This window comes from Camelus bactrianus, chromosome 25, assembly GCF_048773025.1.
Source record: "Camelus bactrianus isolate YW-2024 breed Bactrian camel chromosome 25, ASM4877302v1, whole genome shotgun sequence".
Taxonomy (NCBI): Eukaryota; Metazoa; Chordata; class Mammalia; order Artiodactyla; family Camelidae; genus Camelus; species Camelus bactrianus.
The window spans coordinates 10,192,628-10,212,505 of NC_133563.1; the positions used below are offsets into that span (position 1 = coordinate 10,192,628).

The window sequence follows — 19,878 nt, forward strand, 5'->3', positions numbered from 1 at the left end:
AGTATTAATAGGGATAGAGACACTGTATAAGACTAAAAGGAATAATCCACCAAGAACATTTAACATGCATGAATTTGAATGCTTCTAACACCATAACTTCAAAAATATACCTAGTAAAAACTGACCATTTGAGAAAAGTCTACTGCAATGAGAACTGAATACGTTTCTATCAGAAATTAACAGCTCAAGCAGACAAAATATCAGCAACAATAAAAACTTTGAAAAGAAATATTAGCAAGTTAGTCTAACAAATATATAGAAACCTGTCCCCAAACCGGGTGTCATGGATTTTAAGGCATAAAGCACATTCTGACTTTTAGATTTAACAGATAAATGAAATCTCCCTCAAGTTTAAAGAACAAACATAAGGTTGCCAACTTTTCATCTTGCCAAGATCTAGAAAACGAACCCACTACTACTATCAAGATTCATTAACAGATGAACTTTAAAAGTAGGAAAGATGATCTGAAATAAAAAAATTTTCTCACTAACCCATGGACTGTGAAAACTTTCTTAGAAACTGGCACCAGCACAGAATTGTACTTAATTTAATATTTCTTAACTTTTATTTGATCTCAGGAAAACAAACATACAGTTTTTCTCATTTAATATCAAGTCCTTGGTGTAACAGTCTCTTCGTCCTCCATGAGAATACAAAAGACTAAGAGGTTGATTTACATGTAATTACTCAATTAAGAGGTGAGACAGAACCTCTAGAAGTCTCCATTCTTGACATCATACCACACCTGCCATGGGTCCAATTCAATCCACAAACACCTCCTGAACACCCGGAGTAGAAGGCCTGATGTTAAGTATGACAGGAAATAAGCTGCACTATGAAATACACGGGGATCAGGGGAGGCGAACAGGGGCTGTCTACATACTTGGGAAAACCACCCCTAACCGTGAGCCACCACCGCAGAAAAGTCATCTACCACTTGGGAAGCCTGAGGAAGAAAGGAAAGTTGAAAACCACTGATTCACAACCCACACATCTCAGGTAGTGTACAATTTACTTGTAAAAACAAGATATACACAGCAAAACAAACAAAAAATAAAACACTAGGCCAGGTGCCAAGATGACTGCTATAACCAAAATGACTAAGAGAAGTCAGAACTCATTTTGGGTTAGAAGAGTCAGCGAGGGCCAGGGCTCCAGGAGAGTCAGGACTTTTAAACAGGTCTTGAGGCGCTGGGATCCATCATCTCAGAAAAGGGGGTCTACCCGAGTGAAAACAGTTGTAATGGTTTATCTACTAAACAAAACAATGGCTCTTCTACAACTAAAAAAGCTCAAGAAACCAAGAAGATAAATTCCAAGATTTGAAATTATTTTTCTTACAGATCATCTAAACAGTCAACAGTGCTACAACAGCCTGCTAGTCAAAACACAACTGCAAAAGTAAACTATCCACCACCTTCCTGCAATCAACAACTGTTCCTTTTGGAACTGAAATCTCCCTTCCAATAAGGGTGAATAAATATAAAAATAGACCATTTAAAGGCAGATGATACAAAAACAGTAAAAAGGAAAGTCCAACATACTTCACAGACGCAGATCTCATTAACTGGACAGCAGATAACAGATCCGCCCATCTTTCCACTTTGCTACCTACCTGTCGTGGACACGAAAGTGTACAAAATGAACGCTACACAGAAGAACCCGAGTGCTTTGAAGAGAACCTTAGCATACGGGAAAGTGTATGCCCCTCAACAGATGAAGAAAATGAAGGCGAAAACATTTCAAAATGGCAATAAAAGAAAAAACAAGCCCTAATAATAGTAAGATTTAAAGAACTTTCTTCATGCCTGAAGACTAACAGGAGCCTCCCAAAATTAAACTGAGGCAGGCTTGAGTACATTGTGAAAAGTTATTAAACCTGCACATCCTGGGATCCCCATTTTCAGGAGGAAAATGTAGGATTACTGCAAAGCCAAAAGCAAGCTTCAAGCCTTTCCTGAGAGTAAAGAGTCATGGCCAAAAACCAGTTACATGAGCAGAGATTACAGGGACAGTGTGCAAGCTAAAGAGAGAGTCACACAGAGATTACACTGGGAGCTACAAACTGAAGGCTTGTGTCAGCACCCACCTTCGTACCCCTCTCTGCACCAGTTCATATGCTGAAACCCTAATCCCCAATGTGATGGTGTTGGGAGATGGGGGTTTTGGGAGGTAATCAGATCCTGAAGGTGGAGCCCTTAAGATGGTACTGGTACCCATATAAGAGATACAACCAGAGCTTGCTTCGTCCCTCTCTCTCTCTGCTCACGGCCATGTGAAAATAGAAGAAGAAAACAGTCATCTACGAGCCAAGAAGCAGGCTTGCACCAGAACCCAACCATTACGGCATCCTGATCTTAGACTTCCAGCCTCCAGAATCATGAAAAATAAACAGTATTTTGTTACAGCAGCCCAAGCAGACCAAGACAATGGGTACGGAGAACTAGTATATTCAGAATAAAGAGAAATAATGTTCTTGTGTAGGCCTCTAGTGAAATATGTGTTTACCTCCACTACCTCCTGCAACCCCAATAAAATGACAACAAATGAATCTTAAAGTTACAAGAACAAAAAGAAAGAAGGCTAGAGTGCTCAAGCAAGAGATGCCAACAAAATTTTTGGAAGCTAGAAAGCAGATAGAGAAGGGCAAGCGATTTAGCCAACAAGAGAAACAGAGGGGGAAGCCAAAAAAGGACCAGACCAACCCTTAGGAACTGGAGGTACCAGGTACCTCTGCAGTCTGGGGCTGACTGGGAACAGGAAGTTTGCATAAGGAGCAATTAAGACCCCCACCCTACAGGCAGAAGACTGTCCTTCCCAGACTCTGACAGAACTGTTCCCTATTTACAGAAATTCAACCAGAATAACAGCCTAGGGATACGTGGCTAGGCAGTTATGGGCACACTGAAGTCATGAAAGCTGTTTACTGAAATGAGGTGTTGGCCAGCCCCCATCCCAGAATGCTCACAGCCACACTCTTATCTTCTAGGATTCGTTTCTGGAGAAACTGGCCAAACAGGAGGAGAAAAAAAAAAGTCAACATAAAACAAAAAGGAAGAGCGATGGACAATACAGGAGAAAAGATAAGTACATCAGAGTAGCAACAGAAGAGGTGTCAAACATCCAACTACTAGGAATTCCTCCCCCTCCAAAAAAAAAAAAAGAAAGAAAAGGAAGGAAATGAGAGAATAAAATGTAATAAAATTTCCTGGAACTGGATGATATGAGCTTCCAGAATAGACACCTACCAAGTGTTTGGGGCCCAAAATAAAATGAATGAGAAAAGGACCTACTACACTACATAAAGGCATGTCAACATGAACTTTCTCAGCACCACAGGCTAAATAAGGGAAGACTAAAAGCTTTGGGGGGAGTGGAGGGAGGTCAAGAAAAAGGATCAATAGTCAAAGGGCACTGAACTCCCCAAAAGAAATACTGGAAGCTATGTGACAATGGTGCAATGCCTTCAAAATTTTGAGGAAAAATTATTCCCAGAAATGTTACACCTAGCAAATGACAGTAAGGACAAAAATTAAGTTTATTTTTAACTAAATAAAGTAACAAAATGGCACACTAAAGACAGAAAAGGGACATGCTTTTAAAAAAAACTTTAAAAATAAACTATCAAAACTAGATCCAAAATTCCTTAAAATGTCACGAGGACAGCTAACTAAGAAACAAAAACAAAGGAACTTCCATCCTCCTGCCATTTGGGATACAGAAAATATGCAGACTCTCTTGTCCAATCAACCTCAGAGCAGTGACTGAGGTCTCATCTAAAAGAGTACAGAAAAGTAAAGGTGATACTTGTCTTTAAAATGTATACATGCAATTTTAAACATCTTTAAATATTCTGAAGCTTGCTGGATCTCCACAAAGCCAAGAGCTTGGAATAAGAGAAAAGAGCAAGTAATAAAGACCAAAATCAAACAAAAGGAAAAAAAAAAATCTAGGAACAAAAATTTCTTAAAAAACTAAAGGAAGCTCTACTGAAACCAGCAAGTCTAAAGGGCCTTGACCCTATTTCTTTAAACTCTCTCAATAATGTCTCAAGTTATTGGCTTTACCAGAATCTATAAAGTAGACAAGCCAGAAAAACTAACCACAACAATGAGAACTTAAAAGCCTGACCTTCGACCTGAATCAAGATTTTTGATCTGAAATACCTGGAATGGACAGATTAGTCCCTCAGCATATCCAAGAAATAATTCAGACCATAAATTCACTTCTATAGTGGCAAAGTTTACTTACCCATTGAACTAATGGAGTCCTGTACTTGTAGCTTACAATATGCCTAGTGCAGAGCCTGGTACAAAGTATTAGCTGCTCCTGCTATTACTGTCATTACCATTTCTGACCACTTCTGTTACTGATGGGCAGCACCACTTTGGATGAAGACAGTAAAGAATGACTCCAAATATGTACCATTATACCCCATTTAAACACAAGCACTGAACATTGTCCTAGGGCAGTCTACCCAGGTAATAGAAGAGCAAAAATAAACAAATGGGACCTGATTAAACTTATAAGCTTTGCACAGCAAAAGAAACTATAAACAAAACAAAAAGACAACCTATGGAATGGGAGAAAATATTTGCAAATAATGCAACCGACTAGGGCTTAATTTCCAGAATATACGAATAGCTCATACAACTCAGTAACAACAATTAAAAATACTCAATCAAAAAATGGGCAGAAGACTCAAACAAGCATTTCTCCAATGAAGACATACAAATGGCCAATAGGCACATGAAAAAATGCTCAATATGGCTAATTATCAGAGAAATGCAAATCAAAACTACAATGAAGTATCACCTCACACCAGTCAGAATGGCCATCATTCAAAAGTCCACAAAAGATAAATGCTGGAGAGGTTGTGGAGAAAAGGAAACCCTCTGTGTAGGTAGGAGTGTAGTTTGGTGCAGTCATTATAGAACAGTATGGAGATTTCTTAAAAGACTGAAAAACACACCTCCCGTATGATCCAGCAAACCCACTCCTGGGCATAAATCTGGAGCAAACTCTAATTCGAAAAGACACACGCACTCCCAATGTTCACAGAAGCACTATATACAGTAGCCAAGACATGGAAGCAACCTAAATGTCTACTGACAGATGAATGGATAAAGAAGTGTGTGTATAAACACACACACACACACACACACATACACACACAGAGAGAGGAATACTACTCAGCAATAAAAAAGGATAAAATAATGCCATTTGCAGCAACATGGATGACCTGGAGATTGTCATACTAAGTGAAGTAAGCCAGAGAGAGAGAAAAATACCGTATGATACTACTTACATGTAGAATCTGAAAAAACGAAACAAGTGAACTTATTTACAAAACAGAAATAGATTCACAGACAGAAAACAAACTTACGGTTATCAGGGGGAAAAGCAAGGTGGGGTGGAGGGATAAATTGGGAGTTCGGGATTTGCAGATACTGCTATTTATAAAATAGATAAACAACAAGGTTCTACTGTATAGCACAGGGAACTATATTCAGTATCTTGTAATAACCTATGATGAAAAAGAACATGAAAAGGAGTATATAAATATATATATATGTATATAACTGAAACAGTATGCTGTACACCAGAAATTAACACATTATAAATCAACTATACTTTAATTTTTTTAAAAAAAGCACTGAAAGACATCTGAAATAGATCTCATAAGACCAACCAGACAGACAATACTGAAGTTCATGGGTAAAACTGTACCTCTTAGCTCATATGTACTGCAAAAATAATGAAAAGACAACACCTATTAAAACTCTGGTTATCTCAACTTCTCCAAATTACATTTAGAATTACCTGCATATCAATACATACATATTATATATACATACATATACAGAAAGTCTAATTAAGACATGAAGGTCCAGGGGGCATTTTCTCTTTTGACTTCCTCCAGAATTTCTCATGAATTCTATTCAATTCTGCAATTAATCATTTACTGAGTTTCTAATACTGCTATACTACTTTTAATATTTCTATTTTATTTCCCTAACTACACAGTAAGCTCCTTAAGGATAAAACCTGTGACTTGACTTTTTGATCATCGGAGTATTTAGTACATTGCAGGTACTACATAGACTGACCAAAGATACTGGAATATTATACCAAAGCAAGAAACTAACTGCTCAGCCTTTCTCACGCAAATAACACATAAAGGATGGAAACGATGGTAATGATCCCAATGCATCCCCAGCCCACCATCTCACACCCTCGCATGTCCAGAAGGAGAGCTTAATAAAAATAGGTACCAGCATACTGACTTTTGACATGAACAATTGTCCCAGTTTCCACACTCAACTAAGCATGGAGATTGTCACTTTATGGTCCCCATTCCCCCATCAAACCCTAGGCAAGAGGAAAGAAAAAGACACATGATCATGACCTGTCCTCTGCAAACAGATGAAATTTTAAAGCAATTTAAAACATGCCTTCATGTAGACACAAGGTAATAGTTAATGTATGGCTTTTAAAGGCTGGAGCACAGTCATTTACTGTGACATTTTGTTTTTACCTACAAATGTTTAAAACTTCAGTTCACGTAAAAGTACATCACACAGCTCCCCTAGCAGCTCCTCAGCCTACCTCCTCTTCAGAATCCTGGTTCTCCTTTTAAACATTTCTTCTTCCCGTAGGTTTGCCTTCTTCGCAAGACAGGGCTATGTGCCTCTGGTGAAGAATTCTGAACTTCCTTTTTCCCTGTACTTATACTGCCCTGTAATGGCCTGTCTTCCCACAGACTAAGCTCTACCACCACACACCCAAGACTGGAACTGACATTTAGCAGAAGCCCCACAAAATTTGCTGAATTACAGAATGAGATTATATTTAATGGCATACACGTGCACACAGTGTGTGTACTATCAATATTTGATTGCATGCGTATGCGTGCGTGTGTGTGTGTGTGTGTATCAGAAAAGCAAGTTACTTCCCATGCCCATTACAAAAAGAAAAGGAAAAGCAGTAAGCTGAGTTAATGCAAAGTCTCATCTTCGCCACTTCACTAAGTGGGCACTCTAGTCCTCAATTTCCTCAGCCATAAAATATGAAAATCCTAAAATCCTCCTTGGTGTAAAATTTTCAACATCTCAAAAATGAGTTTCTACTCAGCAGTCAAAGTCAAGTAGACTTGCAGTCTACTCAAGTCAAAAGGTAGTATCAATTATCACGGCCACCATACAGAGTAACAGGTGTCCCGGAACACAGGAGACGAACTCCCACTGAGCACTGCACAGCACTGGGACTGCCTAAACAGCCTTCCAAAAGCGACCAGACTCACAGTCACAACCCAATACAAATCAAAGGTGAGCAACACTCCAAAGCCCAGGAGGTGATAAGCTACCAATGTGCTTTCACTTTATCACACATTATTTCAAATAAGCTTTTGCTACCCGGAACCTTCTTCCATTAAACTTATATGGAGAGTATAATGAAAAGATAATATAACTGTACTAAATTCATTCGTGACAAATTAAATACATGAGCCCTAGCAGTTCAAAAATTAAAAAAAAAAAATACAGAGGAGGTGGGCTAGTTTTGAAGAGCTTCCCTCCAGCTAAACAAACAAGGTGTTCGGAGTTTAGAATGCTCACTGCTTCTACACACCTGGCAGAACGTGTACAAAAGGGTAGATGAGCAAGTCTGAGGCAGGAAATAAAAATCAGATCTTAAAATGGCATAGCTGACCAACATATATTAAATATAAGTCATAAAAGAGTACCTATAGGCCTAAGTCCCACAGATTCAAAGCTGAAATGAACTTTCAGACATCGCACACCCCCCCGCATCTTACAAATGAGTAAACCAAGACTCACTGAAAGGATATGACTTGCCCATGATGACACGACTAATTAGTTGAAGGACAAGTTTCTTGACTCCAAATCCAGTATCGTTCCAGTTCTCAGCTCTCTCCCCATCAGGGCCTGCCTACACAAAATCTTTCAGATTCACAGTAACACTTAAATCCGGTAAAAAATTCTCTACCCACTAAAACAGATCTATCACATGAATATCTATAACCATAAATAATCTTAAAATATTTATTGGCAGTGCACTACATGAAATTTTTATTTTAAACACAGAGAATAACAATGAAAGAGTCAGAGGACACTTGGTCTCACTTCTAAGTGTCTCTGTGCTAGGACACCTCTCTCCTAGCAGCATTCAGGCGGCCAGAGCCCAGCCTGCGCACGAGTGAACAGAAAGGAGCACAGAGCCCCCACATAAGCTCTTCAAGTATCCCCCCGACTCTCTTTGCCAAATCACAGTACTGTCTCCTACAGCACGAAGTCCAAGCATTAGGGTGAAGCACCTTGTGTTCACACCCCGACAGGCCATTATCTTCTGTGTTCTTACCCCTAAATAGATCCTCTGCAAACAAAAAGCAAAGGAACAACAACCAAAAACACCCCACAATACTGTCTATGTGTAAACTGTTCTCTAAAACTGCAAGAGTTCTAGACTATTATTAACACTCTGATTATCAACGTCAAATATAAGCAACTATGATGAACCCCTAGTTGCTGACAGTATCTTCAATGCCTATAAATGAAAATTCATTAGGCCCAAGAGAACGGAAGTAAGAGGATGAACCAGTCCCCACACCCTGAAACCTTGTCTTCAAAGCCCTTTGTGAGCCCCAGGTTTAATCATCAGATCCTTCTTTCCTGTCACTTATATTATCTCTTAGTACTTAATTCTTTATTCACATGTATGTCTCCCCCTTAACCTGAAAGCTTCATGAGGTCAGAGGCCATCATCTTTGCATCCCAATGTATGTAATTTAATTGACAAAATACTCATTGAATTGAGCAAAGGAGTAAAATTTATTTTCTCACTTGGCTTGTTCATTTTTTTTCATTTATCAACAAAATTTAAGTGAAACAATGGACAACCATAAATAGACACAGTTCTTTCTCCTTCTGAGCCATTCTACAGTGCAAAAACCCTTTACCCTACCACAACCGTCCAAGCACAGAAACTGAAGCAGAAAAAAACCTACATGATCTGGTCCAGCTCTCTCATGTTACAGATGAGTGTTATATCATTGATGCATAGTCACAGGGCCAGTTAGTATCAGACACAAATAAAAACAAATAAATCCCCAGTTTTCTTCCAACTTATATTCCATAACCATCACATCAAAGACAGACTGACTGAAAACTTAAATCACTGCCTACTATACACCCCATCAATTCAAAATCATCTAAGAATACCAAGTTTTCTTTAAATTGTGTCTTCTATGTAATCTTGTAGAGAAATAAACAATTTTCAAAAATGCATATGGAGAAATGCTCCTTTCCGTCTCTAGTACTTTGACAAGGATGTGAATAAGACATTACCACTGGGGGAAGCTGAGTACATGGGACTTCTCTGCATTATTTCCACAACTACTTATGAGTCTAATTATTTCCAAGTAAAAAGCTTAAAAAAAAAAAAAGGCACACCCACCTGATGCCACTCACTGGGCCCACTAATTTATCACCTCACTCTTCTCCAAACCCTCCCAATGCACCAGAGAGGTTCCGACTACCCAACCCAAGTTCCAGGAGGGGCTGGGACAGCCGCCAGGGGCCCAGCACAATGTCTGAGAAGCACACAAACATTTACTGAACAAGGAAAACTAATCTAACACTGTTCTCAAACTCTGTGCAGGCAACATAGAGCAAATATTTACACAGGTCTAACTCAACTACCTCTGTCCCCAGTCTTTCCTAGTTTGCTACTGGTCTGTGGATCAGCTTCACTCTCCCAACTAACACTGTAACCCTATGAACAGACATCTATTTTTAAAACGCTATCCTCAGTGTCTTAGAGTTCTGGGGAAGACCTAATATTCATGCAACAACGTAGATTTTTAAAATTTCATTTGTAAAACCAGAAAAGCAAACAAAAACAAATTACTGTAGTCTCAAAGGGCAGGAAAATACCCCATTCTTCAACAGCTCTAGAACCTGTAGTCTGAGGGGAAAGGCCGGCTGTGGGCAGTGAGGGGCTGGCAAGCTCGGCCCTGTTTGCTGTCCTCAGTTACTTTTAAGACAAAGAAATGCGGGCAGGAGCCTTTCGCACAGTGCTCCTCAAGCTTTCGTGTTCCTGATGCTGGTAGTGGTCCATTTAGACACTACTTTAAATTAAAGAAACTCTTCATCAGAAAAAGTCACCATAAAAAATGTTTTTACTACAATTTGGTTAGATTATGTTACTCTTGTAAAACTTTAACACTGTTGCCAGAAAAACTTTCCATTTCCAAAAAAGGGGGGGGGGGTGCGGTTTAAACACATCATGTTCAAAAACAAATGCTATCACCCCTCAAGAATGTCCTAGAATTTACTGAAGAAAAGACTGAATCTTCATGTCAAATGAAAAAGCTTTTTACAATTCTAAACAGTCTTCTGAGGACTCAAGAGGTCCTGGAGAAGAAAAGCAAAAGACCAACTGCCCTAGAGTCAGCGCCCCTCAACAAAGCTTCGTGAAACCAGAAACCTTCTGGATGGTATGGGATGGCTGCTAACTGCATACTGATACCTGTTTCTGGACGCGGGTGTTTTATTTATTTCTTTCAGTGTCTCTCGGCTCTCAGAAGTGGCAGAAAGATGAGCAGCTGCCAATGAAATCAGCCCACACGTCATCTCTGACCTGCAGACCATAGGCTGCCAACCACCCCTGCAGAAGACACCCATTCGTTCCTGGTTCTGCATCCCTCAGCAGTGACAGAAACCTAACAGGGAACCAGTAGGAACATGTGGCAGCAATTTGTATTCACCCCTGCTGGCAGCTGCAGGAAGTAAAGAAAAAGTAGTTCCTACACTTCCCCAAGGAACAGCCATAGAAGGCAAAGGATGCACTGTCCACAGCATCCAAGGACTCCCTCCCCCTCATTTTCTCAATCTATAATCATCAGAACACCTGACAAGCAGAAAAACGCAATCACTGAAGAAAACATCAAGGTATTTCTAGGAGATAAAGACAAGTTTAAACACCACTAGAAATATAAGAACACTAAGAAAATGAATGTTCAAACTAGATTTGCATGCAACCTAAGAAAAATAACTTAATTGGTGCTTCCTTTAAAGATAAAGCAGAGTTTCCACATGCAGATGATGACACAGAGCAACAACTGAACTAGTTCAAATTCCCTTTGGACCCAAGACAAAGTCACTTCCACAACATTAGAAAATAAATGATGAACAGTACAAACCCAATATATACCCCCTTTCCAAAGCTTTTCTTATTTTTTTCATCATTTAGACATCCAAATAACCCTACCATATTGTCTGTTTTTCTGACTTTCTTCATCAAGTTAACTTCCCAATCTCAAATCTGGCTTTTTCTTAAAGCTTAAAAAACCCATTCTCCCCTACTTTTCACATCACAGCAAGTGGACTGGCACAGAAAAACACTCAGATGAATTTCCACCAAGCCCCTAAGTAAGAGGGTCTTGGAGCCACTCATACAAAAGCCATTTCTGGAGTCCGTAGGGAAAACCTCGTATTTGAGTTCAAGTAAAAAGATGGAACACCTTGCCATCTGCATTCTGGAACAGGAAATTCATGCTGACAGAGCCAATTTCTTGAAATGGCAGGTTCTCAAAATTTTTTTTCTTTTGTACTACCAAAATGGGGCCCAAACTGATGAGAAAGAAAATAAACATCTGTCTATTGATTCATTCTATTCACAGTGCTAAGGCTGGACACTGTCATAACCTTTATAACTAGCAATTCAGAATACCACTACTACTAATGAAATTCCAAAATATAACCTCTTTATCTGTATCAGTATTTTAATTAACATGGAGATGTGCTATCAAGAAAAATGTAAATTTTTTGGAGTAACTTTTTCCTATGAAAAATAATACAACATGTTTAAGTCAAGAAAAATTTCAAATACATAAGATTATACCCAGCATGATTACAACCATATACACATACATATTTTTTTAAAAATCCATGTATATAAAAAGAGACCAGAAAGTCACCAAAATATTACCAATGATGGTACTCTTACCAGAAGTGCTAAATTGATCTTCTTTGTTTTCTAGATCTTCTATAAGAATGCTTTTTAATAGCAAAATATTAAAAAAAAAAAAGACTAGGAAACAGCCAGAAAATGAAAATAATCCAAATTTCTATCAGCTAGAATACAGATTCAAAAACTGTTATACCCTTTAATGAAAAAAAAATGACAATGAATACATGACTGAGACATTATGCTGTACACCAGAAACTGACACACTGTAACTGAATATACTTCAATTAAAAAGAAAAAGAAAAAAAATTGTGTTATATCCAAACAATGAAATACTACTACCACAGATACAAAAGAAAAACTGCTACCTGTGCTAATGAAAAGACACCAGACACATGATTCTATCTCCATGAAATTCTAAAAAAGGCAAAATTACAGCAAGAAAAAGTAAAATAACTTGTTTTCAGGGGCAGGTGCTAAAGGGGAAAGGACTGAGAATGCAAATTCTCAGGGCACCAGGGAACTTTTTGGGGTCATAAAAAATATCTTGATGGTGGTGGTTACATAATTGCATACATTTGTCAAAACTCATCAAACTATACACTTAAAATGGTGAATTTTATTGTATGTAAACTATACTTCAATAAAGCTGAGTTACAAAATAAGCAGAGAAAACTGAAAACATTTTATTAAGATGAATAATATCATTGGAAATGGAACAAATAACATAACTTTTGCTATTTTGGTATTGTATAGTTACATGTCAAATAACAATTTTTAACACTTGTTCAGTATCCAGACAAAAATGAGAATGTTACAAGTCACAATTATCTAGAAATTTATCATATTTCTCATTTTGAAGGGGTTTATTACATTACAGTAATCTATCAAGAAAATAATATAAGACATGATCTCATTAGAGAATAATTTCTAATATCCAAGTTCAATTTAACAGTAGTCTAACCTCTACATATTAACTCAGAAAAATGTTACAAACTTTTTGAGTGACTTATTTTCTTATTCCTCAATGTGCCCCACAGAAAATCACTTAATTTCAAGAATCCTGTCTTACCATCATGACATAACCACTATAAGGAACTTGCTGATAAAAAGCTATCATACTGCAGGTAAGAAGTGATAGCATCAGCCAACCTATGAGGAACTTGCAGACTTCCAGTGCAATGCTGCCTGTCTTTCTAAGGCTATTATCCAAAATTTTCTCTTATATTTGTAAGAATGTCAAATTTTGCAACATGTTAAAATCTAATTAGTTTTATCATGTAAAACTTCAAAACTGTCAATTATCAAAAATAAGCATTTATGTAACAATAGGAAAATCTAACAGACAATTTTGAGATTAAGGTAATTCTTTTAAAAGTCTTCATCTTCAAGATAATAATGAAGGTATATTAATTAAATGATCTGAGGGAAAGGTATAAGTAGGGAAGACGCTTTGAAATTAGACTGGCCCTAAGTCGATAACTGCTGAAATCAGTAACAACTGTTGTACATAGATGTTCATTATACTATCCTCTCTATTTTTGTATATGTTTGAAATTTCCCATAACAAAAAACTAAAATAATTTTCAGAGTGAAACTTATTATAGAAACAAATCAACAATTCACAATTACAGTGAGCCAGGAGGGCAGGCTGTTACTTGCTCAGAAGGCCACGGCATCAAAATGACAGAAACTCAGAGTATAACTGGAATGTGGGTTTTCTTTTGGGGGGGGAGTAATTAGGTTTGTTTGTTTATTTACTTGTTTATTGATTTATGGAGGTACCGGGGATTGAACCCATGTAATTTGTTTTCTTAATCAGAAGTAGTCACCCCTGTCTCCACTGGGAATTGGTTCCAGGAGCCCCACAGATGCCAAAATCCACGAATGCTGACATCCCTTATATAAAATAACTAGTATAATGAACAGTCAGCACTTGGTATCCACACATGCTAAACCCGTGGATACCAAGGGCCAACTGTATGTATGATAAAAACCAAGCAAAAAGACAGGAGCACATCCTCCTGCAAAATAAAATTACTCCTTTCAACACACCTTACAAGATCTACTTAAGTGTAATTTGACACAGCCTTCAGTGATTAAACTTTCCTTTAGAGACGACTTCCTAAATAACCTAATTGTTAGGGAAAAATTCTGACCTTTCTAAAGTTCATCCCATTATCCCTAGTTGTACTCCTGTGTACTATGTAATTTCCTTCCCAAGGGTCTGTTTACTTCTGAACCTACAATTTAGTCACTGATTTCTTGATTTATAAAACCGACCTGCCCTTGTTTTGATTTTCAATTTTTTTGTTTGGCTATTTCACACCCTATCTTAAATCTTACTTTCCTTAATCAACTTCATCTCATCATTTTAGTGAAGCTCACCTGTACTTTCCCAGAACAGTCACTCTAGTACCATTTTTCCTAGGTAACAATCTCAACTATCAAATAGTGAGATTTTCCACTGGCTTGTGATGTGATGCTCACCCCACCCTAGTACTTGTGTTTTTTGGGGTAGCACAATGAAATCTCAGGCAGCTTTCAACAATTATAACCTCTACCGACCACAACCTTTGTTCAGCTCCACATATTCCCTGGCATATTTTCTGCCCCCAACTGAGAAGATGAGGATATGCCTGAGTCTTTAAAACCCAACAGTTCCTAATAAACATAAGGAGCACTTACTAAATGCCATGACTTGTGCAAAAAAAAAAAAAGCACTTTCTATGTCAAAGCTGTCCAACAGAATTTGCAATGCTCATGGCACTGTTCTGTATCCACACTGTCCAATCCGAGGCCACCCGCTACATGTGGGTACAGAGCACTTGAAATGTGGCTACTGTTACTAAGGAACTGACTTGTTAATTTTATTTCATGTTAATTAATTTAAATTTAAATAAATTTTACTTCATTTTAATTAATTTCAACTTAAATAAGTCATGTTTTGACATTAAACTTACACTGCTTGAAGTTTTCTTCAAAAATTCCCATTTAGTTTTACATCTAGATACATTCAAGATAATCCAGGACGGAGTTTCTCAACCTCAGCTTAATTGACATTTTAGACAGGTGCATACTTTGTTGTGGGGCTGACCTCTGCATTGCAGGATGTTTAGCAGCATCTCTGGCCTCCACCCACCAGAGGCCAGTATCAATGCCCCAACAGAGACAATCAAAAATGTCTCCAAACCCAGCCAAATATCTCCTGGGGAGCAAAACTGCACCCAGTTGCAAACCACTGATCTAAGACTAAGTCTGAATTCTGCACTGAATGCTAAGGATATTCTAAGGCAATGTCTTTGAGTTCCTGCTTGTCTATGTGGAAACCAAACAACACATAAAAGCAGTTAAAAAAAAAAAATTAACCATCTCTTTATAATATTTTCCACAGAACCTACATTATCATGTTGTGTTCCCCACCCACTATCTCAACTGTTCTTCACCGACGCTGAGGTAGGGACTTATGCCTGATTTTGAGACTGAGGTGTGTAGGGGGTGGGGAGGAGAAAACAAGGAGCAAGGCTCTAAGTGCTTAAATGACTCGCCTACCATACCATAGTTATTAACAAGTAGTAGGGCTGAGACAAACCCAGATTTAGGAATTCCAAATTTCAAATTCCTCTCTACACTATCTTACTGTGTAGCCTTACAGCACCTAAGGCAGGAGCTCCTTAGAGAAAAACCTTTTTGATATGACAATCTCATCCAAGAATGTTTATGATCGCACAACACATTATAAGGCCAAAAAGCAAAGCTCACAGGAAAATTTCACATACAGGCCAAAAACGAGATTTGGTTTGTATTGTAGCCAACCTGTATCCAGAGGAGTAATTCAGGAGAGGGACAAGTCACACGGACACACTCACATCACCTCCTAACCAGTACTAGGAAAGGGTTAAGAGGGCCCGCCCCTGGACAAATGGCCTCAGTCAGTTTGGAGCGCTGGAGGGAGGAGCAGAGGGGAAGGGGAAATCAAGACAGGTGGCTGCTCTAAGGCCGGGATGCCTCAGAGAGCAGAAATTTCCCAGAATATAGGCCATGTGGAATAGTGGAAAGAGCCCTGGACTTTAAAAATCAGAAGACCCATCATGTGGACCGCATCTGCCAGTACCTTGGATAAAATCTGTAAACTCGGGGCCTGTTTTTCCAGTGCATCAGTGAAAAACTGGTCTCCATGACTTCTCCGGCACTTTCCAGGGCTTGGAGAGCCAGCACTTCCAGCTCAATCTCAACATGCAGAACCATGTTCTTGGTGTTGTTTCTGCTATTTCTCTGAGACAATGTGTTAAGCAGGAACATACCACTAACTCACAAAACTCACTAGAAAGAAAATCAAAATGCCACAAAAGTATCTGAGCACTGAATGGTTTCAATTCCACACAATGAATATTTGCTGAGGGCCAGCGCCCTGCACCAGGGACCTTGTAACCACTCTGGAAAGCCATGACCAACATCCTAGGCTCTCTGAATTCCTCTCCTCTGGCCTAGCCATCCCCACCTATATTCATCCACTGCATTATCTGGTCTTCCGGCACCAGTAATTAAAGATTTCAACCCAATATACAGCCTATCACAAAAATTGCAAGTTTGAGAAAACAAAGAAAAAAATCAGATACAACTGTCTTTTTATTAATGCTGAGTACACTATAGGTGTTTGAGACATCACACTATTACACTAAACAAAATACGACTTTTAACAGGGTGTGGCTATTTAAAAAAGAAAACTTACTCGGAGAAGAAAATATTGATGTTTGGAGGCCTGTACATTTTCTTTAACTGAGCAGTTTACTTGCAGTACCATACTGCCTGTCCGATCTTACTGCCTTTCAGGTAAAGACTAAAGTCAACCTATTCATAGCCTTTTTCATTCAAAATTATCATTTATCATTTCATTTGTGACTATAGCAGATATACTTTTCATATAAAAATCAAGCCTTAGTAGCACACTCTTTTCTATTACCAAAACTGACTAAACCTCGGTAGATTTTTATCTGAAGGCAAAAATACTCTGGGCTTGCTTATTCTAGTAAGTTAAAAGGGTCCAGAAAACCAACCCCTTTTGGAAACATTTTGCTTAAGCAATGCAGCAATAGGTTGATCCTATTACTGTGCAGCCAGGTATGCAAACCCCATCTTTCTTCTGAAGAGGAGACAGAAGAGCTCCACCACTAGTCAACTACTTCAAAACTGAAGGAGCATGACTAACTCAAATGCTACCTTCATAAATCTTAACAGGTCAGACATTTTTACTGCTACTACACGGATACAACCATAGCTTCCTAAAATTTTACCTACAGCCCTTTCCTATTTTTTTCAAATTATCTGCCCCCTTGACGCACACATTCTATGGTCTCAATCAACTCTGTATTTTATGAAATGAAAATTGAAGATGATCTAAATATTCTTAATATTGTGTATGACACTACAGGAATCAAAAACAAAGCTGATTATTTGTTTATCCTAGGGGTAAAAAAAAAGAACAGGTCACTTTTACTTTTCACTTTATACATTACTTGTAAATTTCTCAGACTAGCAGAAGCAAAAGGAATGCTTAAAAATTACTCAAAGTGCCAACAAGCTGCAAAAGAGGCTTTAGCATGCATAGTCAACTGAGAAGGCTAGTCAGGATTCTTGGTATATAAAGTCAGGACTAATACAGAAAACATGCCCTACTTCTCTCCTGCTGCAGTTTTCTAAGTTACAAGTTGCACCACCAACTCCGTTCTATAAATGACAGTACAGTCATCCTCACTTTTAGCCTAGTTCAAAAATTTACAAAAAAACTTACGTGAAATCTTAAAAAAAAAAAAACTAATGAAATAAAGTCAGAGCAAGGATTGCATAACAAAATGTTAAAAATAAATGACTTAAAACTTATTTCAGTCTTTAAAGGAACTATGTGACAATTGTAAATGTTTGATATTTTCATAAAGTATTCTAAAAGTTTTACAAACATGTTAAATACAACATGGCTACAACAAAGATTAGACAAATCCGAACCAATGCAGAAACCAAATCACCAGCTTCCCGGATTGAAAAGCTGTTCGCCCCACCTGAAGCAGTTAGATACTCCGAGACAGGGGCCAATATCTTAGCATCAAGTTAGGCCTCTTCCTCCCTCCGGGAAGCGCATGACAAACAGGGCGTCATGCAATTTATGTCACCCGGTCACTTAGCAAAAATTATATCTAAACTTAGGTTCAGATGACCTTCAGTACTCAAAAGAAACAGCAGCGAAAGTGCTGGGGTAGAGAGAAGCTTAAAATGCCCCACTTTCTGACCCTGTAAACACTTAGCCCATCATTAGGTCTGAGTCCTAGATTCTAAGACTAGCTTTAATGGAGGCTTCCCTCAACCTTCTCGGAGTCTCTGTTTTGTAACAGTGAAGGAACTTTTCCTGCTTTATCTCAGTTTCCCGAGAGCATGCGGCCCTGCAATTCAATATCCTAAACTGGCAGGGAACGGTGGAGGGAAGGGGTGGAATCCAGGGCCAAAAGAGTCTTCTTATAAAAGACAAAAAAAAAAATCATAATTCCTCCCTCGCCCATGCAAAACCCATCCCAGAAATTTACAGCGTGTTAAGAAAAGCAGCAGTGTGAACTGCAAACGTAAGAGTTTTCCTTTGACTCTACGCATGGTTTTCAGCTGTCAAATTACAACTCAGGAAAACACTATCATTAGAATAAAAAAGGAAACAAAAAAGCTCGCACCGTAGGGGCCGGGAGCAGGAGCCGCCAGCACCATTTCGGGAAAAGCAGAGCAAAGGGAATCCAATCCACTTCCCCACCCCCGCCTGAATTCATCCCCTCCCCGGACTGGCAAACCTCACTGCAGGAGCTCAAATTTAATAATAATAACAATAATCATGGCGCTTCCTCCCTCCCCCGAGCCGCGATCTGCCGGGAATCGGCTTCTCTCCCCCACCCCCACCCCCGCCCCGGGACCTCCAGGCCCAGCAGGTCCAGACCACCCCACCGGACACAGTTCCCGGGGGCCCCGGAGAGCCCAGCCAACCCCGGGGCCCCTCGCCCGGCTTCTCCTCTTCCCTCTCTTTTTACCTCCACCATCCCCCATCCGCATTGTCTGTCTCAATTCAACTTTGACTAATATGGATTCCTCGGGCCTGGGCCGGGCAGTAATTACAGCCCGCCCCCCCCCCCGGGAGCCGAATTCCCCCCCTCCTTCCCGTCTCCGCGGAGTTCAACGCGGCTCCTCCGGGGAAGGGGGACGAGGGTGTTGGAGGTGCAGCGCGCTTTCGCGTCTACACCCCGCTCCCCTCCGCGGCCCCCGGTCCCCGGGACCAGAAGTTTGCCCCGGAAGGGGCCTAGCCGGGGGCAGCGAGGAACCCCCCCACCCCGCCCGCGGGCGCGTAAACACCGGCGCCCGCCCCGGAGCGGCCCCATGGGGGAGGGGAGGGCGAGGAGGCGCCCCTCCCCCCGCCCGCCCGCCGGCCCTATTACCTGTCATTGAGCTGGTCCTCGGTGCCCGGCAGCGGGTGAACCACGAAATGGATGGACGTCATGGTGCTTCCTTCTCGTCCTCCTCCCGAGGACAGCCCCCTCCCGCTCTGCACCCCCCCCCCGACCCCTTCCCCTCCCAAAACCCACAGCCGCCGCCGCCGCCTCCCAGTCCCCAAATGGAGAGAAGCAAATGCGCAGGGGCCGCCGCCGCCTCCCTGCCGGGCGTGTGTCCGCCGCACGGCTGTCCGGCGGGGCGGGCAGGAAGGCGGATCAACGCGCCACCCGCTCCCCCGGCGACAGCGCGCAGGAGTGCGAGGCCGGCGGCCGGGACCCGGGGCGCGCCGCCGCCAGCGGCAGCCAGGCGTCGGGAGAAGGGCCGACTGGGGAGGGAGGAGCGGAACCGGCTGCGGGCTGCGGGGCCGGGGT

General features: G+C 40.3%; 1 protein-coding gene across 7 annotated transcripts in view; it reads right to left on the reverse strand.

The window, feature by feature from the left end:
* Nucleotides 1-19,612, reverse strand: part of UBR5 (ubiquitin protein ligase E3 component n-recognin 5) — a 125,081-nt gene extending 105,469 nt beyond the window's left edge. For 3 of the 7 annotated variants that reach the window (XM_074353060.1, XM_074353059.1, XM_074353058.1), the window contains exon 1: nucleotides 19,453-19,612. In XM_074353060.1, coding sequence (XP_074209161.1) covers nucleotides 19,453-19,514 — 62 coding nt within the window. In that variant the 5' untranslated portion in view covers nucleotides 19,515-19,612. Of the gene's footprint in view, nucleotides 1-16,103; nucleotides 16,502-19,452 lie in introns of those variants that run through there. The other 4 variants (XM_010955786.3, XM_045517236.2, XM_045517238.2 and 1 more) reach the window with 4 other exon arrangements.
* Nucleotides 19,613-19,878: the final 266 nt, after the last annotated feature.